This window comes from Pantherophis guttatus, chromosome 3, assembly GCF_059756535.1.
Source record: "Pantherophis guttatus breed Tessera chromosome 3, ASM5975653v1, whole genome shotgun sequence".
NCBI lineage: Eukaryota > Metazoa > Chordata > Lepidosauria > Squamata > Colubridae > Pantherophis > Pantherophis guttatus.
The window spans coordinates 48,352,061-48,378,030 of NC_142065.1; the positions used below are offsets into that span (position 1 = coordinate 48,352,061).

Here is a 25,970-nt window from a genome sequence, read left to right on the forward strand (position 1 = left end):
TGGGATGGTGTGGTTTGGGAAGGTTGCCTGGGGATGCTTAGGATTTTTCAAGAGGTGCTGTACATGTTAAGAGACAGCATTTGGGGCAATGCAAATGTTGAAGGGGCTGCATGGGTCAGGAAGAGTGCCTGGAGTGCACAAGAGGTGTTATGCAGCCCAGGGAAGAGTTGTGGGGGCGGAAAAGCTGCATGGGGGTGCCTATGAGGTGCCATACAAGTCAGGGAAACCACATTGGAGCACAACATGCATCAGGGTGCACAGACAAACACAAGAGATGCTGTATGAATCAGAGAAGGTGCGGAGGGGGCAATGCAGGTCAGGGAAAGTGAACTGGGGGTTCCTTCTTTATTTGGCCCTTCTTTCCCTTCCCCTTCCCCTTCCAGCAGACAAGTTGGGTGGGATTGCAAAACTGGTTTGGAAATTGTCATGGAAAGTTGAAAATGAAAATCATGTGAACCCTAACAGCAGCCAATAGTATGAAGCCGCCACAACGTCCCCGAATTTCATTCCTTTGGGAGTTGTGGGTCCTGGATTTTGGACACGTTCTGCATTTGAGGTCATTCAAATATTGCTGCCCTAAAATGCACTATATTGGACACTTAAAGATCATGAGAGTTTTAGTATAGTATGTAGATAACTGTTACAATTCACATTTGCAGTATAGGAATGTACTGCAAACAATGTGCAATAGTCATGAGTCTGGTTAAGAATTTTCTCCCAAATGATTCATTGCAATTTATCTTACATTGAACAACCTGAATTCACATTATATCTGGAGATTAACAAGTCTTTCCTATGAGTAATAATTAAAGATTAGTATTAACCTGAGTTTTCACAGGTTTGGAACAGGCAAAACAAACCCCAACAAAGATAATCCAGAACAAACCACAGCAAATATAATCTTCTAAACAATAGACAGTGTAATTCAGTTTTGCCTTCAAGATGGAATAATTTGGAAGTTAAAGGCATTTGGGCAATATTGCTTTGGGCAATATTGTTACAGTATTCTTGTTTCCCCTTTCAGATTCAGTTGATCTGAAGTTTTACACTTTATTCTTCTGTTCAACCAGAAACTAGGGATATTTTTTCTGACATTGAGCAATAGCACTTAGACTTATATACCGCTTTACAGTGCTTTACAGCCCTCTCTAAGCGGTTTAGAGTCAGCATATTGCTCCCAACAATCTGGTCTTCATTTTACAGATCCATTTCAGTTGCCCCAACTCTACCCTGATGCAAGTGATTATGGGGTCATTAAAAGACACTTGCGCACACACACATTAATTATATAAAATTGTTTATAAACAGTGCACATATTATATGCTTATAATATGTACACTGTAGCTAAACAACTTTCTCTGATCAAATAAAAGAGTAAATGGAGTGTAACAGCCGTTGTTGGCTCAGAACATCTTTTTTCTTCTGCATTTGATTCTTTTTTAAACCTTTCAGACTCTTGATAGTTTAAACGTATAAGAGAAAATTATTTTATTTTTGAGAGCAGATACAGAAACACACATGGTCAGTAGAATCTAAATTTCTTTACTTAGATTTTAATCAATGCCCCCACCTTACTACCAACCACAGTGCTGAAAAATCAGAGCACTAAGAGAAAACAGAATAAGGAATGGTCCCTTCATTTCGGAGACAAAACATGCTTTGAAGAACATTGCAATATAATGATAGAAGTCATGATATTTTCCTTAATTAAGTGTACATCTTACATTTCAATCAGGGAAATAGCAGAAAATCCCAATGGGCCACAAGGTTTATCAGCCAGTGAAAGCCAGTAACAGAACTGTTTCTGTATACTTTTTTAAAAGTAAAGGCTAAAACTGAAACCTCAAAATTCCCAGACAGCAAGTACCAACTGCTGGAAAATCAACATTAAAGCTTTTCAATGAAATGCAGCTGCTGCCATTTTAGAATAGAAGGGAAAACGTAACAGCTGTAGCTCTATTACTTCTGTCCCCTATAGAAAAGGCATTTTCTGAAAGACACTTTTAAAAATATATTTCTGTTTTCACAAATCAGATAGCAAATGGGATTCCTGAAACTTCAGTTTTTTTATGTGCACCTTGCTTTATAGAGGAATACTGGAAATAAGAGATGGATATAAAATAATTCTGACAAATTACAGAAAATACAAACTTACAAAAACTCAGAATCCAAACAAAATACTCTGGGCTGTATGAAGCCAGACAGAAGAGTTACAGTCAATGTGCTGAACTATAAATGCACTTGCAGAAATTATTCTTAAACTAAATGTGCTAGCAACCTTGTGTCTACAGCTGGACAACACTGTCCCTTCTTTCCTCTCCCAATAGCGCATTCTAGAGGAAGTATTAGTCCAAACCTTCCATTTCAGATATTTCTAGACCTTGAGAAATAGTCAGCCGAGTAATTCTGAACAGCCTCAGTTTTTAAAGGCACAACAGTAGATATCCAGTTGGCACCAGAGGCCACTTCTACCCCTGGTAAATTGTATTCAACAATGTGGGATGAAACCAAAGAGCTAGAAAACAAGAAGGAATTCCAGTTCTGGAGTTCTGTACTTGGCAAAATGAGAGGACAAACTTTTGCAGTGCCCCAAATGATCCATTTGCACTTCTTGGAAAGAAGATTTTCCTGAGGATGAAGAGCTGCAGCAGCTACTGTAAACTAGCAGCATACTATTCTTATGCAGAGACACATTTCAATCCATGTAGCCATCGGTGCTTCTAAGACATTCTTTCAGATTTCACCTTAAATTATCACAAATTGCTTGGAGATAAAGAAAACAGTAACTGGGGAGTCCAGTATTTCCACTTGGCTCTTAACCAGGAGGGCTGTTTTGCCTTTCCAGTGCCCTATTTAAACTGTGCAGAGATCACGAGAAACTGTTCCTTCTTACTTTGCTCCATCGATTTATTCACTTCACTTCTTCCTACGAATCTTGGGCTTCTTCACTGGACGGAGGTAAGGATTGTCTATCAAGTTCTCTTCTCCATTTCGACTGCCAGAAAGGGAGGTATTATGTTGAAGTACTGATGCATTCTCCTTCTCAGCTCCTGAATCATCCTGGCAGATAAGACATAAAGTGAATATTATCAGATTCAAAACTGAAAAATCAGTATCCATAAGAAAAACCAAGATGGAAGAGAAACAAATATACAGGACCCCATGCAACAGGCACACAACCCTGGTACATCCCAGAGAATACGATGCCTTCTGCTGAATAATTAGAAAAAAAAACATTCTGGAATTAAAGTAGTACAAGACTAAGCATTGATGAGGCTCACTTTTTAGGATTCAAAGCTGCTGTTGAGGAAGAGGGGAAAATGAGGTAATCATGCAATAATCCTGCTTTTTATGTATTTTTGATGTGTTACTCTGAACTCCAGTGATCTGGCATCATTTTGTTTTTAAATGGGTATTTTGCCACTTTAACATTTAACCAGATAGCTTCTACTAATGGATGATGTTGCCATAGGCAAAGCTTACCCAACTGCTAAGGGAGATGGAGAATAGATATCGTCTTTCTCAAACAATTAAACCAATGATCCCTATCTTGTAATGCTATATATTTAATTGTCCACAAGTTTTTTTTTCTGGAAAACTCTCCATTTAATCCACCTGTTAACCCACATGCCAGATTCCAGCCAAATGAAGATGGAAGCATAGCTCTCATCTATCATCAGTATAAACCTGGATCAGACTGCAGCAACGTAAGTCTGTTCCAATCAAAACCAAGGGTATGTTTCCTTTCTACATTTCTCTTCCCTTATAGAGCAGGTTCACTCTTCTGTAGATCAAAAGCTGCCCCAAAACAGAGAAGAATATACAGGTAGTCCTCCATTTACAACAGCACACTTAGTGACTGTTCAAAGTTACAACAGCAAAGAAAAAAGTGACTTATGACCATTTTTCCCACTTATGATTGCTGCAGCATCCTCATGGTCACGTGATCAAAATTTGGATGCTTGGCAACTGACTCATAAATTTTGGGCTCAGTTGTGGTCATAAATGGAGGACTTCCTGTAACTTTAAAGCATTTTTTGCACCTGGTATTAAGTAAAAATTTGGACGTGATCCACAAATTTCATTTACAAGGTGGCAATTCAATACAGAATTTGCAGAAATTTAGAGTTTATATTACACCGACTTAAACAAAACATCTTGAGTTCTACCATGCTCATCTGTAGAGCGAGGTTCTCTGTGTCTGTCTGGTCATCTTGTTCAGACGAATCAGTCTCTTCCATCTGCTGCATCTCCAATTCAGAAGGAAGCAGAGCTGTCAGGTAGGGTATTGCAAAAGGCCTGGCAGCTATCACTGAAGATAAAGAAGGAGAAATGATTTTAGAAACCAATCAGAAAAAAGTGATTTCAGATTCTTCTCTCAGATAATCAGCCTAAAATATAAGAAGCAAAGGAAGAAAGTTGGTTTTAAAAAGAAAGAAGCAGATTATTTTGGATCATTTATTGCCATACAAGCTGTGAAGAGCTATACTGCAGCTCTGTCTGTAATGGATGTTATTGTTGAATATCTGTTAACAGTGCTCTACACGGGGCTCTACACAGAGCTACCTTTAAAGAGTATTCGGAATCTACAACTAGTACAGAACACAGTGGCACAGTTCTGGAGCTCCCCCAGGTGATACATGACACTGCTATGTGAGCTGAACTCACTGCCTATTTGTTTCTGGGTCCAATTCAAGGTGTTGGTCATCACCTTTAAAGCCCTGAGATAGATCCAGGGTACCTGAGGAACCACCTGCCCCAATGGGACTAACCTGCCCCTCTCATTCCAGTGGAAAGGGCCTACTTCAGATCCTGTCAGCCAAAGAATTTCAGACCCTTTTCTGCTGCGGGCCCCACCCTCTGGAATATTCTCCCATCAGAAGTGAGATCTGCCCCCATATTCCTGGCCTTCCCCTGAACAATCTAAAAGCTTGACACTTGGCCTGAGGGCCCATCAGGGGGCTTCTACATTGGGGGTGGCTGATGGTGTAGATGGTTTCCATGCTAAAGGCAGTGCTGGAACTTAGGTTTCCCCACTCCTGGTCCAGCACCTTAATTTCTAGACCCATGATAACAACTTATGGCACGTGTGCCAGAGGTGGCACGCAGCGCCCTCTCTGTGGGCATGCAAGCTGTCGCCCCAGCTCAGCTCTGCAATGCATGTGCGCACACCTCCCGCCGGCCAGATGGTCTTTGGGTCTCTGCTGCACATGTGCGGGGTGCATGCGGGAGGCACATGCGCAGGGGAGGGACGCATGAGGGGAGTGCATGTGGGAGGTGCACATGGGGAGCCATGTACGCATGCACGGGCGCCACACGCGCATTGCATTTTGGGGGTTCAGACGCACAGCACGCGCTTTGGGCACTCAGTCGGGAAAAGGTTAGCCATCACTGCTCTAGACCTAACATGCTCTGCTAGGCTTAGTAAACATATTTTACACATCTCAAAAACACACACAAAAGGAAACCTTCCAAAAATTTTAGTTCCCACTATCTCCACCATCTCGACAATATATATAGATGACACTCAGCTGTAAAAAAAAGTGACCTGCCTTTGATCCTAAGCACTAAGCATTGTACTGAAACAATGTATTCTCCCCCCAATTGCAGCTTAGACACCTCTTACAAGGAAAAGTGCTGACATCATCTTTGAAAAGACTCTGTGTCTCTCCAGTTTTTGCCATGAAGCGGGTCAAAGCTCTTTCAACATCTCGTCTCTGTGAAGCAGCTTTTTCTCGTAAAATCTGATAATCCAGTACAGGCTCCCGATAGGTCTGTAGGCAAAGGAAGGGAAAACAGAAATAAGGACTATGCATTAACTTATCACATGCCTTTCTCCCACTCACTGGGGGGGCAGGGGGGGGGGCAAAGAGCCAGTCACTCATGCACATCTAATGGAGAATCAAAGCTTTTTATTCATGGCATGTCTTCCAAAAATAGCAGAAAAGAATTTCTATTCTAGGAAACTGAAATATACAACCACACATTTAATACTAAGGGAAATTTCTACTGCATATAGTCCTGTATCACTTTATGTGTTTTTAACAATACTTTATGACTGTTTTATGTAAGACTTACTGGTGTTTTGATGTAAGTATGAGGATCCGGAAATTCTGGGAAATGGCTAGGGATGTGAGAAGGATGAGGTTTGTTCTGTCCGGCTGTCAAGGCTTTTGGGGTGACAGGATGATTTGTTACAGGTGCTGCAATTGAAAATGGAAATTTGATGATGACAACTTCTACTACGATGCTATCAGTCAACTGAAAAGAAAAATAATGCAATGGCTCTGCCATCTAATATGACAACTTGTTCAGACAAATGGAATAAGAACATTGTTCAGGAAGCAGAATATGAAAAAGCAAAATATTTAATGCACACCAATCCTGAAATAACACATGCTAACTAATTTGAAACCATCAAACCATAGAAAATTCTACATTGAACTCTTTTCCTTTGATCATCAATCCAGTGTCACCATATACTTTTTCCATCTTCTCAAGTTTAATAACAAGGAACATGGATAAAAGGATAACAAGATCCGTATACAACCAGTTTATATTCAGGGCTCAACTGCCCCATTCTAAATTCCTTAATTGACATGATAGGTGACAAGAATGGGGCACAGCTATCTTCTAAGCAGAGGACAGAGGTCCTCTAATGGCTGTTAAAAATGGGATGTTCTAAAAATGGGATCATCCCATACCTATTATCAGTCCTGAATCAGGATAAATAGTCCCACCCTGGACTATTCGACACTCTGACTTCAATGGGAGATTCTTAAAGGTCTGCCAGATGCTCCTTTAACTACTGATTTCAACAGAAGTTTGATGGCCATTAAATCTGCTTAAAACTGCAGATATGTATTGCTTTAGAGTACCACAGAAATTTCTAATAAAAGATTAATGCAATAGCGTGAGAAGCCATGTAATGTACAATAGACATAAGTCAGCTAGGCTAACCTTTCATTCTATATAAATAGTTAAGAAAGGTGATTCCAAGAAAAGCTTACCTTTGAGAATACAATACCATATTAAAGAGAAATCAGCACAATCCTAAATCATCTAAGCATACTTTTGAACCACTTCTTAGGAAATACACAAAGAAATAACAGGATACTAGACAACAGCTTACATACGTGCAGTGATCACCATCCGCTGGGAACGTTTAGCATATGCAGGGAGCATTTCCACATTAAAGCCTAAAATATACAGAAAGAAAAAGCATTTGAGCAAGTCAGATCCAGAATGCATTTGAAATTAATTAAGATGCACTAGTTGGGCTGAGGGAACATACAGCAATATTCAATCTATTCCCCTCTCTTGATTCTACCACAATATTTCCCAACTGGGCAACTTTCAGTTTGTGGATTTCGAGTCCCAGGATTCTTAGCAATGGCTATACTAGTTGGATAATTATGAGAACTGAAGACAATCTACTTGGAAGTTGCCCAGCTAGGAAATATTGCTCTACAGAGTTCTACAGAGGACCCGGGCCAGTACAGCAAGAATATATCCAAATATATTAGTCTGTTCTGACAAGTTGATATGCATCTCCTAAAAAAGCAGTCAATCACATGTATAGTCAATCACAAAATAGGATCTACCTATTTCAACAAAATTGAAAAGGGATTATGTTGTCTTCAGCTGCTCTGACATAGTATCCATGTGCACATGATCTGCACTCAGATGCTTTTCTTTTATCAGATTGCAGAAAAATATGTGTAAAATCTATTTCATACTGAATATTACTACATAAGTATTTACATTGAATATTATATTGCAAGATGTACATCATCTCTCCAAAACCCTATATAAACATAGTTTAGCTCTCCTGCTCAGAAAAAGGGGGACAAATGGATGGACTAAAAGGGCACTCAAAGACCCCAGATTGAAAAAAGGCATCCCAAAGCTCAATAAAATTCTCTGGTTGCTAATCTTCATGATTTGATTCAGTAAATCTAGGATTCATTTTGAAGAAATCAATTGTATATCCTATGTAGATAAGCCATGTCAATAAGCCACAGATACAAATCTACTCCTGCAGCTACAGCACAGGAACATGAAAATAAATCCACTGACTTGGTACTTACCCATTTCAACTAAGGTGACCACAATATCTGAAAGGGTTGGCTGTGTCCTTGCAGTATGTTCACAAAAAGACTTGGCACTCCTCCCTATTTCGGAAATATCTGACAAAAGAGAGTTCACCACAGTACTTAAGTTTGAAAATGAGAGTCACTTACATGTTCAACATCAGCCCACTTCTGAATTAAGGAATCTAAATCTCTGAAAAGCCAATTTGGTCTAGTGGTTAAGGAACTACGTTAGAAAGCAGGAGACTGTAAATTCTAATCCTGCCTTAGCTTTAAAAGCTGGCTGGGTGACTTTGGGCCAATCCCATTCTTTCAGTCCAACTCACATCACAGGGTTGCTTTTGGGGGAAAAAGGAGGAGTGAAGGCACATTGGGATATTCACCTCATCAAGATATTTATAAACCATAAAGATGGAATAAAAACATAATTCTCCTCTCCTCCAGTGTTTAGATTGCCAAGCAAGAGAGATATGGATAAAACTGCTATTAGTCTCCTTATATTATATAAAAATTCATAGTATTTTGGAACATGAGTCTTTTACCATTTTGTAAGATATATCCTTAAAGTAAATACAAAATAAGAAAGGCTGACCAAAGAGGTTTATTTTTATGTTTCAGGAATTGCCAAAAAAAAAAAAAAAAAAAAAAACTAGACTTTAAAGAAAAATGGATATGTTTCATTATAAAGTGAAAGGATTCCTAACTGTATGCATGTATATGTATACACTCACATACTGATAATAGTTTGAGCTGGATGTAACAAACTAGTTACATAATCTTACAAGCATAATCAAGATGAAAACACCATTACACCAAAGAATAATCTTGTATGCAGCAGTTGTGAATGTTTCTATGATTTTACAGATTAAATTGTACATTGAATTAAATTGAAAATTAAAGCAAGCAATGAATTCCATGATTTGTTCATCATAATGATAAATGGTAATAATTCTATAAAAATAATAGAATCAATCAAGACGCCCCATTCTATATTTAGCAAGTCTACAACAATTAATGTTATTAAAGGGCAGAAACCATTCCTACTATTACAAATCCCAAAAGTATGTACACTGAACATTTGTAAAGAGAAGAACAAATTCCCAGTATCCATTTGTCACCAACAAACATAAATGTAAACAACCAGATGCTTAAGTTTATTTTTCTGAGGGATCTATGAGGCAAAAGAACACCACAACAATTCCTTTGTTTAAATAAGAATGTCAAGAAACTGACCAAAGAATTTGAGTTTTTCAAAATAAATGTTGACAGAATAACGAACACAAGATGGAGTAGGAAGATTGCTCAGTCTTCTTCTCATATGCCTTGTCTGTCTTCCCACACAAAACTGTGGTCCTAATTTGGCAAAATCACAGAAGATGTAGCCAACACTGCTGAATTCTTTCAAGACGCTCCAAAATAAACAGAATTACAGAGAGTGGAAGTGCCTGTGTTTTTGCTATTCATTCAGTTTTGGTAATTGTTTTCTCAAACACTAATGGATTTCACAGAGGAAAAATTATTTAAGCCACTATTACATAATTGGGAATACTCACAGCTCTGAAGCATCTCTGTCATGGTTTCTACAGCAGCTTTCTCAGCGCTCTCAAATCCAGCCTCTGTCAACAATGAACTAACTACTACCTGGAGAGTCCTTCTTCGAGCCAGATAGTAATTATCAGCTGGGGTTGTAGAATGTTTACTACCTGATCGCTATTGAAAGAGAAAACAGGTAAAACAGAATGAATGAAAGAAGAACTCAAAAAATGCAGAAAATGACAAGGGTAATTACTGAGTGATTTTGGTTATTAACTAAAAAGTCTACAAAAGTCTGGTTCACACCTCACACTAAAGTAGGATTTTTCAGTCTGATTTGCTGAACAAGACATAATGGATTAACTTGCACATAATATTAAGCCATTATGTGTATGTTTGCACATCCTATTAACCCAATACTCCTGCAAAGCCAACTATGGCTTACTGCTATATGTGAATAGCAGTAAATCATAGTCTGAATAGCAAAAAATCAGGAGTTTCTAACTAAAGTTCTGTTAGTCAGAAAAGTTGCTCCCAAACTATTTCTGATATGACCCAGGCATTTTCTTCTCAATCCACTTTTCAGTGACTATACCTAAAAATTGTTTATATAATTTACATGCCACTCAAATTTCAGATATTCTGATCTGTTTACATAATGTACAATTAAAAATAAAAATCAATTACAAATTATTAATGTAGCACTTGGAGATAGCAGAATCTTATTTAACCGTTAAAAATGCTCCCTCCTACTAAGTCATGAAACCTGACATAAAAACAATAATATTGCTAAAATATGCATTGTTTTCCTCTTCTCATACCAAGTTCCGGTTGACCGATTAGTCTAAGGTTACACAAATTATCCACACAGTTTAGTCACCAGAAGTCAACACTATGACAACTCTGCTGATGGAGGATGCACTTTAAAAAAAGTTTCAAGGAGACACATTGGCAATGTACAGTATTCAGATCCAAAGAAGTCAAGAGATCCTTTGAACCCACCATGGATACCTCCTCTGTATCTGGTTGAGTTTTGCTTTTGTTGATCTTACATGGTAGCCTCGCAGGCTCAGGAAAATATTTGTTTTGAGTATAGAGGTATTAGGCAGGGTGCAATCATATGTCACCACTCTTTTACCACTTCCTAAATGCTGATATATGCAGGGTGTGCCAAAAGTTTGATCCCATAATTATACAAATTACATTTTTTAAATTTTTTTTTTTATTTGATTTATATGCCGCCCTTCTCCAGAGACTCAGGGTGGCTTACAATGCGTTAAGCAATAGCCTTCATACTTTTGTATATTTATACAAAGTCAGTTTATTGCCCCCATAATCTGGATCCTCATTTTACCTACCTTAGAAAGGATGGAAGGCTGAGTCAACCTTGAGCCTGGTGAGATTTGAACTTGCAGTAATTGCAGGCAGCAGATGTAAGTGGATGTTAATTAGTCTGCTGTGCCACCAGAGCAACTTAACTGAATAAATTAACCAATAAATGAATTGGTTGCCATTTTCTTTTAAACACTCCCTTACTTATTTGACCCATGACACTGCTAAAGATTCCTAAGTATAGTATTTTTCTTTGAATAAAATAAAAATATAGCGATTGATCTATGGAGTCTGACTCGTGGTACGCTCTGTACTTTCCTAAATTCCTAAACTACTATGCAATCCCAGGAAAATCTAGGGTTTTCCTCAGAATGTGCCAAAAGGCACAGCTGCACTAAATCTAAATTTCATCTTTTTTGTCATGAAGTTGCACACACGTATGAAAAGGGACAGAGTTTGCATTGCCATAGAACAGCTTTTAAATCTAGTAGCATTTTCGCTCAAGGAGAGATCCATCCTTAAGTTTATGAATGAAAGAACTGTTGCACATTACACCAGGTGGACAACGCTTGTGTAAAGAGCTAGTAAAATAAAAGGGGGAAAGAGATGCATTGAAAGTTTGGGCTTCCTAAACATGCTTGTTTAGGAAGCCGATCTCGGATGGCTGTGCGCCTGTTTGGGATGCCATCGTACCTGCCAGGCGTTTATCACGCCCTTTGCAGACACTCGGGAAACCGACCGAGCAACTTAATTCCGTCCCTCGACTCGGAACCGTTTGAAAGGGGGGGGGAAGATAGACAGTTTCTGGAGCCAATCAGAATCAAAGGATTCCGCAAATCATAAATGGCTCGCCTCTAAAGATTCTGTGTCCGAACAGAAATCCCCTCTGCTCGGAACCTCGCGCCGTCCCAACCGAGACGCTGCGAGGTGAGCCCGAGAAGGCTACTTGATCACACGAACGCAACTTGATTAAGGTACAGGACGTACCACAAAAAGAAATCAGTTTCCCGGAATCCATCCTTACCGTGCTAAAGGTACTAGACCCACCAGTCCCCGGGTCTGCCATCTTGGATTCATAGGGAGTATATATGAGCATGCGCCGCTGCGCAGTGTCTTGTGGAACTTGTAGTTTCCAGGCGTGGAGGGCGGGCTGAAAGCGCGTTTTAGGTCCTACGGGGAATTGGGGTGTGATAACTGTTACTCCGCCTTAAAAACGCGGGATGGGAATGCGTTTAAAGTTAAACAAAACAAACTCAGTAAAGTAATGAGTAGGTTTAACTATCGTTCCCATAAGTCTGAAGCCAAGTGAACCGATAGGAATGTAATTGTAATTGGGTATTGCTGCCCTTATACAGGCGCAGCTCTCGGAATTCCCAGCACACCATTCCGTGCATTTAGTGGGCCATACATTTAGGAAAAGCTGTGATCAGTGTCTTGAATATTTGATTTGGTCGATAATTGTTGATAATTAGCCATTTGATTCCTGACGTATTATCTGTCCTGGGGAGGGGGCAGAATAAATAATGGTCCCAATGAAACAATACCTTCGAAATGCACCGTCGTGAAATGTCAGTGCAAAGCTCGAACACATTTGCAAGCTGAGGACAACATGTTTGTTAGAGAGTAGCTTCACAAACTTGTGCCATGTTAAAACTAATTTAATTCCAGATGAATGCAATGTTTAAGATATTTGCTATATTCATCTGTTACATTTAAATATTAACTATTAAGCTACATTAGAGTGTGTGGCTCTGATAAAATACAGCTTTATCCATATGTATAAGAACACAAGGGACCCTTCCACACTACCGTTGTTTCTACCTCCTGCTGCCTAAAAATGTGTATTATATGTTTTCTTGGTGTCTGTGGTCAGTGAGTCCTATTCTTTTGAATTCTGTTTCCAAGGCTGGTTTGGTTCACAGGGTTTTTTTCCCCTTTTTTTAGTTTGTCTTAGAGATGTAATGTTGATGGTAGTTATCAGCATACTTTTATGTGGTCTGGAGTTATGATTCTAATTGGTTCTTGAAGTTATCATTTGTGTGTTAGTGTTTATGTAGTCCAAAATGAGCACCCAGCAAACCCCATTCTTCATCACACTGATGTTACATAGCCTGGTCATTAAAACTCTGCAAGAAAACAACCCCACTAGAGCACCAAGAACCCAACAGAATTCTCCTTATCCATAAACAGAAGCAAAATAAATTCTTTGTATCGCCTTCCCTTACATCATTACTTTTCTTCATGTTGAATGCCAAAAGATCCAGGCAGGTCTTATAAGAGGCAGCTATGTTTTTCTATAGATTTTTTACTTTTCATGCATAGTACTTAATGAATCCTTTGAGTCTGAGAAAATCCCAGCACTATCACCAATTATTACTGGTTATTTCTTAAACTATACCTAATTAGACTGACCCAGTTTCAAGAGACAAACAAAAGTACTGGGCTTTCTTTATATCTCCCTATAAGGTTTGGGAAAATAGTTTATTTTGTAAAATCATATAAAAGTGATTTGCGACTCTCTTCTATTCTTTTGCAACCCCAAACTATTACTAAGTAATACGTGGTGGGCACCCACTCTCCTGGCCATTGAGAAATATCTGAAGATCTCATTTTTCCGACTCACTTGGGTTCACAAAGGAGCATATAACTTTGGGTTGGTGTCTTGAAGGCCCTTTTAACTTTATTAATTTTATCCTTGTTTTATTTATTTATTTATTTATTTATTTATTTATTTATTTATTTATTTATTTATTTATTTATTTATTATTGCGATTTATATGCCGCCTTTCTCCCTAGGGACTCAAGGCGGCTTACAAAATGACAAATTCCAATACAAATCACAATGAAATAAAATTAAAATCAGCAACCCTATTAAAAACAGTTTAAAATTATGACAGTGTATCCCCAAACAGATCAGTTGAGTTGACGAAAGAGCCACGTCTTCAGCTCGCGACGGAAGGAAAGAAGGTTGGGGGCTATCCTGAGCTCGGTGGGCAATCCATTCCAGAGGGTCGGGGCTCCCACAGAGAACGCCCTCCTCCTGGGGGCCGTCAGCAGACATTGTTTGGCTGACGGCACCCTGAGGAGGCCGACTCTGTGAGAGCGCACAGGGCGGTGAGAGAGCGGCTGGAGATGATCCTGCAAGTATCCCGGGCCTAAGCCATGAAGGGCTTTATAGGTGAGTACCAGCACCTTGAAATGTATCCGGAGCACCACCGGCAGCCAGTGCAGCTCACGCAGGAGAGGTGTTACATGGGAGTATCTAGACGCCCCCGTAACTACCCGCGCGGCTGCGTTCTGGACTAGCTGGAGCCTCCGGACGCATCCCAAGCGCAGCCCCATGTAGTGGGTGTTACAGTAGTCCAACCTAGAGGTAACAATGGCATGAGTGACCGTGGCGAGGGCATCCCGGTCTAGAAAAGGGCGCAACTGGCACACAAGATGCACCTGTGTGAAGGCCCCCCTGGTTACGGCCGTCAGATAGTCCTCTAAGGACAGCCGAGAATCCAGGAGGACACCCAAGTTGCGGACCCTATCGTTTTAATTGCCTCCCATTGGAATACAATTTGTTTTTGTTTTAATTGTACACTGCCTAGTTGCTTATTAGCAAGATGGATGCTTTCCAAATTTAACAAATAAATACCATTACACTATACCATGACAAAGCTTATACTATGCTCTATACTATTACCATTTAATAACTATTATTCTATTACAATTACCTGCTTATAATCTGTTCTATACTATTACTAGCATGCTTCATCATTTCTTTCTTAAGCCTGTTCTGCCTTAAATCCCTTCTTTTTTGAGATTCCTTCTTTTCTTGTTAATGCCCAGGGTACCTTGTTTGCTGGTGGCTGCAAAACTACAAAACACTCTCTTCCCCCACCTGGGTCAACGTTGCAGTTTTATTGACAACTCTGCCATGCTGACCCTCAGGGAAAGGCTTAAATGGGAGGAAAAGAAAGCAGCACAGATGCCTGCAATTTTGTTAAATAGCCTGCTTTTCCACAATGTTGCATGCCAAAAATTCCAAGATCGTACAAGAGGAAGCTGCAAAGGTATCAAGCATCTTTCCTTTTGAAAGAACTACCAAGGCGTCTGAAGCCTCACTAAAGCTCAAAAGCTTGAAAGGCAATGAAGAGCTGATGCTAGACTCTGTGAGGAAGGGTAAGTGGAAAAAGATTTCAAGAGCATATTTCATTAATGTCCTCAGGACTTTCCATGATCTGGAATGTATCCAGATAATGTTTTTAAAATATTATGCAATAGCCATGCCTTGTTTGTGATTTTACAGAGGGGTCCAGATAAATTTTAACCACTTATATAATTTTCTTGTATTACTTATGTCTTATTTTCCAACCCACAATTATTATAGCCCATCTTTTGGTTTGAGTTTTGCTCATAAAATGGCTCTTCCTATTTTTTTTACCCACAACAATCCTATAAAGTTGGGCTGAGAGAGAGAGAGTCTGGTCCAAAATCATCCAGGGAGCTTCTGTGGTTGAGAATACTGTATAATTTAGTCAGGAATAACCAAATGCACAGATATAGAATATATGGTACCTAGTTCAACAGCAGTAACTGTAAGAGGGATGTAGGTGTCCTAGTAAACCAACATTTAAGTATGATCCAGCATTTGCTGCAGCTGCCAAAAAAACTAATGCTGCATCAATAGAGAGATAATGACAAGACAATGAGAAGTGATCCGTTTTACACCACACTGGTGAGATCACACTTGGAATATTTCATCCAGTTCTGGTCACTATGATACAAAAAAGATTTTGAGACCCTGAAAAGTTGCAGAGAAGACAAAGATGATAAGGCTAAATCGTATGACAGACAGTTGAGGGACCTATACATGTCTAGGCTATCAAAGTAAAGGATCACTGGGGACCTGATAACTGTTTTCTAGTACTTGAGGGACTGTTATGAAGAAGAGGGGATTGACTTATTCTCTAGAGCACCAGAGGCCAGGAAAAGAAGTAATGGGTAAAAGCTTGTCAAAGAGAGATACAACCTAGAAGTAAGGAGAAATTTTCTGAAAGTGAGAGAATCAATGGAATAACATGCTTCCTGGGACTATGGGTACTCCATAACTGGAAATCTTCAAATATAGACTGCAACCATTTGGCTGGGATGGTACAAGACTCCTGTCTTGAGAAGGAGGTTGGGCTAGAAGACCCTCAAGTTCCCTTCCTTCCCTATGATTTTGAGTTCTTAACTACTACATCTTGCTAGCTTCCAAATATACATTTGCTTTCATACATATTTTTATATATCTTCTGAAAATTACAAGAAACATGGATTGTTGGGTGGTATTTTGAAATGTTTGCTACATAAATGTAACTTATGTAAGTGTAGATAGTTCAGCAGCAGGATAGTGTTCCATCCATTGATATTGGCCAGTATTCAAGTATTATTTGAAGAAAAAGTCCTATGTATATGGCCTCCCATCCCATCTACTCTGTATGCTCATCTTTGTGTGTTCAGAATTCCTGGAAAATATGCACAGAAAAGAACAAAATTATTGAGCAAATGGCAGAGAACTGTGGCAACATTCCAGTAATATTCTGTTACCTGCCTCCCATGGTCATTTAAAGAAGTGGTTATTTTGAGCCGCTGTTTAGGATATTCTAGGGTACAGAGGGACAAAGCTCCTCTATTTTTAATACTTTTATTTTAAAAAGTTTTTAACATAAGGGTGAAGAGAAGAAACAACCCTTTGTAAAATTATATGTTTTGTATCTCTGTATGAAGGCAGGCTGGAGCAGAAAGGATGGTTGTCTTATTCAGTTACTTGCTGGGCTCCAAAGCCTAAAGGGAGTTTAAGGAATTGGAATGATTGTGCTGCACAGTAGCCTCTTTCCTAGTTCTGTATGGGACAGCTGTGCCTTGGAAAAAGACTCAAATAACTTTTGGCAAAAGCTACAGTGATCATTTATATTCAAAACCAGGAGCCAGTGCATTCAGATCAGTGTCTGCCAGTCAGTACATGATAGTATAATTTGATGTCCCTGAGCCACTTGCTAAGTGAAAAACACAGCTGGAGTTTCAAAAGGGCTCCATTTTTCAAGCTACAAAAAGATGATTTTCCACATCCATCATTTGCTCAAATTTGTCAATATCCATTTGGGCTTGGTTTCAGTCAGTTTTCTTACACCGTATTTCCTATCTAGTCTCATATACTATATCATCTGAGCAATGCCCATTGCTCAGAATAGACTCAAAACATCTCACAATTCAGTAGTAGATGTTTAGGTCCATCATTCTGCAGGACATATGCACATTTTAAAAATTCGTTCTATAAACATCCTCATCTCTCTTTTATGGGGGGGGGGTTGGATCATTGTTGCAATGGGAAAATTACAGTGCTGTTTCATTTTCTCTTTTAGTCAAATATATTATCTTCTGGTTCGCTTTCTCCTAAGTTAGTGATTGTTTTAGCAGAACTCTTCTGAATATCAAAGCATGTATGCGTATATTGCAGACTGTACAACAGGAAACGTTTTACAGCCCCTCAGCACCCCACTTCCTGTTTAACTATCACACATGTGGCAGAGAGAAGGTATTGCTCCAACCAATGAGAATGCTGAAACATAAAAATGTAAACAACTATCAGAGAAAGCTGTTGTTCTGAGTCCATTTAAATTGCAACACCATTCCAAGCAACATAGGTTTAATAGCAGCGAAAATATTAGGAAGTTTGAACTTTGAAAAATAAGTTGGAACATAGGAAATGCTGCTTTTAAAAACAATGGAGAACTGTTGACTGTCAACAATAAGGTAGGAAGCTGCTCAGTTTCTTTAACCTGTAAATAACAAAACACTTGAGTGCATGTTCCAAAAATTAGAAAGAGTATATTCCTTCAAAAAACAGTACACATTTTTTATATTCGGATCTGACATTGGCTGGTCCTAGATGATATGTAATTAGGTTGGAACCAAACTTAGTCATATAGTAGAACCATATGAAATCTATGTGATTTAAATTAGTCATTTTCCATATTAAATCAGCAGTAACTTAAATCCATTAATTTTGGTAGGCTCACTCTTAACTAAGATTTTAAGTTTAGAGACAAGTCATAATCAATTTTATCTTGAATGTATACCAAACTAAAGTGCTTGTATATACTATCTCATGCATTTATTGTTGTTCCCTTGTGTCTGTGTTTACATGCTCCTTCCTGCATGTAAAATATTTCTGAATATTTTGTGAAATATTTCAGAAAAATAAAGCGTTTTCATCTTCAACAGATGTGCATAAGAAATGAAATTATCCATAATAGTATTTGCATGAAAAATGCAGATAATTTGAAAAGGATTATATGCCCATTCTCATTCTTTTTAAACATCAAAATTCTGATTTGTGTATACAGGGCACTATTTACCTAATGTGCATACATACAGTTTAGTATTTTAGCATTTATTTTTGAAGAAAATCAAAACTCCTAAATCCTGATGTACAGCTTACTGCTCCTATCTTGAACATATTTTTTTCTGATCAAACATTTGTGTTTACTGGGCTGGTGGCATAAAGCTGAAGAGAGTTGTTGCTTGCAATTTTTCTACATTATTTTGCTGTGAAAGAAGAGTTTGCTTGGAGATAGGTATTGATGGAGATTTCTTGTGCTATTAGGAACTGTTGCAAAGAAAAGGTAAAGCATCTTATGGTGTGATGTTGGTGAAAGAATTTTTAAAAATAGCCTATGTTCTCTTTCTGTTCCAAATAGTTAAATATAATTTCATTATGAACATCTGCAGGGCTTATGGGATTCCCATAATATGGTAGAGTCATACATTTCTAGGTCATATTTGCCCATTTGTAGTTTTCTGTCTCAGCTATGAAATTCACAACCTTTTATTTGTTATGCTTCTGAATTTTTCTCCTTTTAGAAAGCGATAAGAAATTTACCTCCAGGCATCTAATCTTGACCAGGCATCCTGACTTTTAAGAAGTCAATGGCATGCCAGTTTTAAAATTGTTTTTTCTTGATTGTTAAAGTCAAAAATCCTAAACTTGCTGTCACAACTTTGAGCAGGGTGTGAGATTGTTGATGTCGATTTTACTGTCTTTCAATAACTTCTGTATAATATTCCAATCAAGGGAGCTCAAATTAAGATGTTACCAACTAGTATGTGAGCTATTGGAAACATCGTGTGCCTATTGTCTGATTTGATTTCAAAGTAAGAGTTTCATTTCATGCATCAGAAGGGTATGTAGTGTAGAGAAAAATGTGTTCAAAACATTACAGCTGTGTGTGTTTAGCCGTCTGAATCTTGACTAAGTTTTTAATTTAACAATAAATATTATAGCAATAAAACTGCAGGTTCATGCAGAATGCCTACTTAGCAGTAGTTATTAGCACTCTTGGTGAGTGATTCCTTTTTCTCAAGTTATCTAGAACAATAGTTTGCAATGTTTTCATATCTTGCATCCAGTTTTAAATAGCTTGCAGCACAGATCTAGTCATACAGTTTATACCTACACATATTTACTTGAACTTTCCTTGTTCTATAAGATGTAGAAAACATATTGTACTCATATTCATAAATTTTTATTTCTGAATAGGCATATAGTGATCAAATAACAAGCATGTTTACAAGTGTTTACAGCAGCAGCATGCAGTTGTTTGGGGTTCATAGTGAGCACTGAATGGGATTCCAGAGATCACTTTCCAAAAGATAGGCAGAGCCAGGATGAAGGACAGATGTAAGACAAGAAATAAATTTTAACTGAATTAATTTATACTGATTAATTAAACATAGCAAATAATATTCATCCCAATGAATTAAATCATTTTCCCTTTGTATCACATCAACCTTTTTAATTTCTGGCCTTTAGGGAGTTGTGCTGGACCAAATTGAAGGCTTCCATGAGTCACATGTGGCTCTAGGCTATTAAATTGTGTGTCTGATAGAAAAGAATGTTGTAGCTCAGGGTTGAGTGGTGTGGTCTTGCTGCTGTCTGAAAACAGCCAATCTCAGAGAATATCAAGGACCCCACAAATTAAGGGGATTGTGTCTCTGGATCAAAGCACCAAGCCAAAAAGAGGAACTTCTGAAATGAATACGATCTATTGTATTCTATATCACTGTTTCTTAAAAATTTTCTCTCAGGATCCCAAAATGATGTTTGTTTGTATGGGTTATATTTTTCAATATGTATTGCATTAAATATTGAAATCTAGCAGTGAAGTATTCACTGCTACTGCTGGTTCTCACAATTGTTTGATGGGATTTCAACATAAGTTGGCAAATTTGAATTTTGAGTACCCTTGATTGGTCTTGGGGGACCCTCAGGAGTCCTGAGAGACATTTTAAGAAACATTGATCTATGCTCTTTTGCCAGGTAATATGAAATAGACTGCCTCTGCAAGTGCATTTTAAAAAGATAGCTTACTCTGTTTTGTTGTTTATTTTATTTTTATACTGGAATTCTTCATGAAAAAAATCCAAAAAGATATACAAAAGAATAAGAAGAAAACAATAAAACTAACAGTGTCAGTGAAGACAATACACAAAAAGCTAAGCATAATTTATTTTTAAAAGTCTAAGTGGGAGATTGGTCCTGAAGCACGTGTTACTCTAGAATTGCCTTGGGTGAACAGGCTTGCTTTCAGTTGTTCAAACAAAACAATGTGTAGAGGACAGCTACACATTTCCTAATTTATTATTAAATAATTTGTGTTCTACCAATGGCTTTCAGCAGTTTACAGCAACAAAAATACCAAATAAAATTATATTATCATAAAATCATTGTAATAATTCCACAAAAACAATAAAAAGAAAATCCAGCAATAAAATCATATTAAATTCAAATGGCTCTAAGAAACAGAATAATTTGTACAGCCTTCCTGAATGCATAGCAGATTAGGACTCCTTGCTCTGGAGGAGGTTTCCAAAGGATGGGCACCAGCTGAGACCTTCCTCCTGAGAAAGCCCTATCCTTGTCATGAATGGGATTACTAGCAGGGCCTCTCCAGCAGGTATTTAAAGCTTTGGTAAGATAGCTTTGAGGGAGGTGGTCTTTAAATATTTGGACTTTAAGCTGGTTTTGGAACATCTGTAAATTTGAATGCACAAAAAAATTGGCTATTGGCTTGTTTCCAGATGAGTCATTTACCGTTACAACAGTTATAGCTTGCTTCGCATGCTTTAAGGAGAGTCCCAAATGTTGACATCTGCCATTTATAAACTTCCACTATTTGTCCTATCATTTTTCTTTCTGTAGACAATCTGCGAATGAAGAAACTATGGATGGGAAGGAAGAAAAATTGTTCACTGATTGGTGAACAATCAGTATGCACTACTGTCCCTGGGTAGGCAGGTGATTGGGAAAAAAGACATGCTATACAATAAGCAATAATATAAAATTATTAGAATTTTATAATGCTTAGAGAGGGAAATACTGTAGACTTTTTGGTTAAAACAAGGGGTTGAGTTTAAAAAATATGCCAATATCAGAGGGTCTTCTCCCCATCATGTCAGGAGGGAGGAAAATTCCCAAAACACAATGCTTAAGGAGAGAAATTATTTTCCTGACTAGATAAGAAATTGGCAACCTGAACAGTTCCCTAAAATTCAGAAATAATAATACAGAGAGGTCCCTATTAAATTCACATAGAGGATTTCTCTATCAGCCTTTTTAAAAGACTACATTAAATTATTTGGTAAAATCGATTATGAAACTAAATAAAAAGGCATGTTCAGAGAAAATTTATAGTTTAGTCAATTTGCATCCAGGTTTAAACATAGTAAGATTAATAACAATCCAGCTGGTGCTTAAATATTAAAATGCAAATTCAGACTAGTAATGAATTAATGCAGACAGGTTTTAAGGTACTTTGTGCATTTTTATTGGTATCTTATAGTTGGAAATATGAATTTTGTTCAGTATAAGCAATCAAGATATTAAGGGGCAAAGCAGCAGCTTCAACTCTTCCAGAAAAGTGGGGTGGGAAAGGGGAACATTTCCTACTTCAGAGTGGGAAATGGAGAAAAGAAGGGGATGGGTGTATGGACAGAGCCCACTTGTGCTGAAGGACTTGTGTTGCCTCTTGGATTAGAGAATATAACATTAAACCAGCTAACCTGCTCATAGTTTGGTTCCAAGTGAATACATAGAGCAGAGTAAAATGCACAAGCAGTACTGAATTGGGAGTCAGTTTACAGAAATATAAAGAATTATGTAATAGCGTTTGTGGATTAGAACGGAAACACCATCACTTTTTGGATTGCTACTAAAAACTGAGCTAACGAAGGAGAGCAGTTATTCATAGGGATGGTTTATCTTTCCTACCCATAACAAATATTTACCACTAGAGGGAAGTCATGAAACAGCAAAGTGTTCCTCTTGTTCACATTTTGATTCCATCAAGTATATTACAGGCTTTAAAAACTTCTGTCATTTGTAACTGAAAACAGTTTATAAAACTTTACATAAATTAGCTAACAAGATCAAGTTAATAGTTTGTATGCACATGCAGAACAAGAGACTATAGTTTTACATAACTCATGAGTACTAAATACTTAACATTGTAAAGTGCTTAGTGGACAATTGTGCATCCCAGAGAGCAGAATACAGCAAAGGCAGACATAAAACAAACACAGAAGTTTCCAGTGAGTAACAACAAAACAGGATGGCCTCAGTATGTAGCGTAAATGAAAGTCTAGAGTGCTACAGTCATACCCATTTATGGTATTTAAATCCCATAAAATTTCCTAGTTTATTCTTAGTAACTTCGATCTTACTGCTGTTCACACCATTCTGGGTTTTGTTTTGTTTGTCTTATGTGAGAGTATTCTACAACACCACAATTTCTCATATCTCTATGCTGGGCTCATACCACATATACAGGTACAGAGTCGTCAAAAAAACCAAGATGGCATCTGCCTTGATGCAATGGAAGCCTTGTCCTTTTATCATGTGCATGTGACACATGCAATATATATCTAAAAATGGAGCAGATCTTTGATTGCACAGATGTCATCCTGATTTTTTTGACACATGCATGCACTCTTCTTCCTACAGGAGGTACCCTTCCTCCTACACATTTCTTTCAAAATGGCACATCTTCCTGATTCCATAGCGAGTCTGTCATATTAATTGAGATCTCCATTCCACAGCTGGAGAAATTCTCCTAGTAACTTCTAAAGTCTCTAATGTGTTTCATAATCAGACAAAATCATCCACTCACTAAGTAAATGATGTAAATGTACACAGTGATACTGTGATAAATTATATATGTTGATACACAAAGAAAAGTAACAAAGTTGCCTGCATGTTATCCTCAGCCTATAGCTGAACACTTTAAAACTATGTTCTGATTTCAAAATAGAGGTTTCCCTCTTATCCTAACTCTCCCTCCACCCCTGTGTATACTATGTGGCACCCTTCATTCACTATGTGTTTGTTTCAGTTCCTCCTGGCTATTATACTCAGCTGGTCATCTTCCAGTGGCTGGTCACTGTCCTCCAGGCCATTGTGGCGTTGGCTGCAAGAGAGATTAAGCAACGGGCTTTTACCTGCCTGGTTGATACTTTGCATAGTGCCTATCAGTTTAAGCAGGGTCCTTATGGACACAAGCTAAGCCCTCTTTGGAAAGAGAGCCATCCTACACCACAAGAAGACTGTTTAGATTATTACATTTGGGCCATTCACAACTTGCAATTCTGAACTTTGCCCCAGCACACCTATTCTCCATATTTGTCCCTGGCTACTTCCAGATGGACAGAGATCACTCACTATTGACCAAGTTTTCAGTTAGCCTTCTTCCTTCCAAGGCTATGGGTAGTCCTAGACTTCTTAAGTATGAATCTTCAAGAAAGGTAATCCACGAGATGCTAATGGAATGGCACACTCCGTTGACAATCACTGGGATGACTCCTCCAATGCTCTCAATAATTCTTGCAACCCCTCCCTCATATCTACAACTAGCTGGGCTACTTTTGAACATCATTTTCAGAAGAGTACTATACATTTTCCTGAAATCGCTCAGTTGACAAATTAAATCAAATGGTGGTGAAATTCTCTATATGTCAATCAATGTAATGGCACTGCACATTTAATGATCCAACTTAGTTATCAGGATAAAATTTACACACCAAAATTGCTTTGGAATAATGATAGAGTCAATAGACTGCCATAGAAAGGCATGTGATCAACAGCCAAGGAGTGACTTCATTTCCCTGTCAAGAAGTTTGAGATTTGGAGGTTAGAAACAGCAGTGAATTCATGCACATAATATCAACCTAACATCCTCTTCATGCAATCTATCATTTACAAAATTTAAAAATAACATTTTTTTGTAGTTATCAGAGCGTAGCAAATTAAAAAAAAGAGGCTGAGGTTTCAGAAACTAAATTGGTTAACTATTGTCAAGTTACGGCTTCAGAACATTTTTGCTGTCTTTCCTATGGAGGTATGGAGACTTGGCAGTTTCCCCTTGACTGGCTTGACAGGAGTTCTGGTCTTGCTTGTTCAGGAGACTCCCTCTCACCCAGCACTGGCAAATGAATGGATGAGGTTTTTTAGCTACGTTTCCCATAATTCCCCCTTTTTTTCCCTCACAAGGAAATGCACTGAAGAAATAAAGTGCAGCAGGGGTAAGGCTGGGGCTCCTATTTTCCCATAGTCCCTATGACCATCTAGATCAGGGGTCTCCAACCTTGGCACCTTTAAGACTTGTGGACTTCAGCCAGCTGTGGAATTCTGGAAATTGAAGTCCACAAGTCTTAAAGGTGCCAAGGTTGGAGACCCCTGATCTAGATGTCCTTAGCTTCCCACCACCACCCCTTTCTCCTTTTTCCAGTCCCCAAGGAACAACTGTGAGGATCTTGCACAATGGTGCATGTGGGAGAACCAAGTTAGAAGGACCAACTTTGTGCAAGTGACCTTGCAAGTAGGACTGTAGTTTTCTCTTTCTGCTATAGGATGCATATAGAAAATTCAATGGGCATCTTTAGTTAAAAACCAAAGCAAATTTTGCTGGAGTGTGGAAAGGAAGGAAGTATCCTCTGCATCATCACAGATGAAATGGTGGGTAGGGAGCTAGCTTCCCTGCAATGCTCTTGCATTGCTGTGAAAGCTTTGCAAATAATAAGGTGCTGCAAGGCTACAGCAGGAGCCGCTTTGCTGCCACAACCTGTATTGGCATGTCTTTCTTTCTCAAAAAGGGTCACTTATCTTTGCATTTTACCACATTTGGGTTTCTCACAATGATCTTCAGCAAATCTACGACAAAGCATTCAGGAAACCGCAGAAAGGGTGGAGCACCAGCAGGGCGTGTGTTCCTTGTTGGGAGGGGGGGAATCCTCCTTCCCAACGGGCACGGCATGCAACTGAAGTCTGTTCACTAAGGCAAAAGAAAAAAGAGACTTTGGTGCTTTCAAATAAGTGTTTAGCCTGAAATGGACCCTTACCGTACTTGGCTTCTTGGAGAGTCCAGATAACATCACTGTTGCTAACCAGTTTTATTCCAGCGCAGAGTGCCACAGAGACTTTATAAGGCTGTCTTTGAAGCATAGTTCTTTTTGCCTTGTCCTATCCTTTTGAAATGGCTCTTTGCCTGCTTCTTTGCTCACTTGCATGGGGCCACTGCATACTTGAATTCCCCTTCATCGGTTTCTATTTCTGGATCTCAGTAAATATTTTAATAATTAAATTCTTCCTTAGAGGCACTCTGGTTTCTCCTCACTTTTGTTTAATTCTGTTTTTAGAAGTGCAATTTTACAGTTGCAGGAATGACAAGTAATAAGAAGTAATTTTAGCAGCAAAGCAAAACCCAGCCATTCTGTTTCTGCTAGGTCAGGAACTAATTAGTTAGCAATATCATTTAATGCATGTTGATCTTGAAGGAAACCCCTGAGTGGGGCTTACTCTGAAATAGGGGTTTCCAAACTTGGCAACTTTAAGACTTGTGGACTTCAACTCCCAGAATTCTGGGACTTAAAGTCCACAAGTCTTAAAGTTGCTAAGTTTGGAGACCCTTGTTCTGAAAGGTCACCAAG

The 25,970-nt window shown here is 38.5% G+C and overlaps 1 protein-coding gene across 2 annotated transcripts; it reads right to left on the minus strand.

Moving 5' to 3' along the window:
* Window positions 1-1,471: 1,471 nt before the first annotated feature.
* On the minus strand, window positions 1,472-12,073 carry TAF8 (TATA-box binding protein associated factor 8). Of its 2 annotated transcripts, none has more exons than XM_034415262.3 (8): window positions 11,983-12,073; window positions 9,647-9,803; window positions 8,091-8,189; window positions 7,137-7,199; window positions 6,079-6,203; window positions 5,627-5,774; window positions 4,170-4,312; window positions 1,472-3,060 (listed from the first exon to the last, which is right to left on the minus strand). In XM_034415262.3, exons 1-8 carry the CDS (start codon window positions 12,052-12,054, stop codon window positions 2,917-2,919), a joined length of 951 nt encoding a protein of 316 aa, XP_034271153.3. In that variant the 5' UTR covers window positions 12,055-12,073; the 3' UTR covers window positions 1,472-2,916. The 2 variants fall into 2 exon arrangements, with proteins under 2 accessions (XP_034271153.3, XP_087745647.1); XM_087889521.1 differs by having other exon boundaries at window positions 11,946-12,048.
* Between the last annotated feature and the right edge of the window lie 13,897 nt (window positions 12,074-25,970).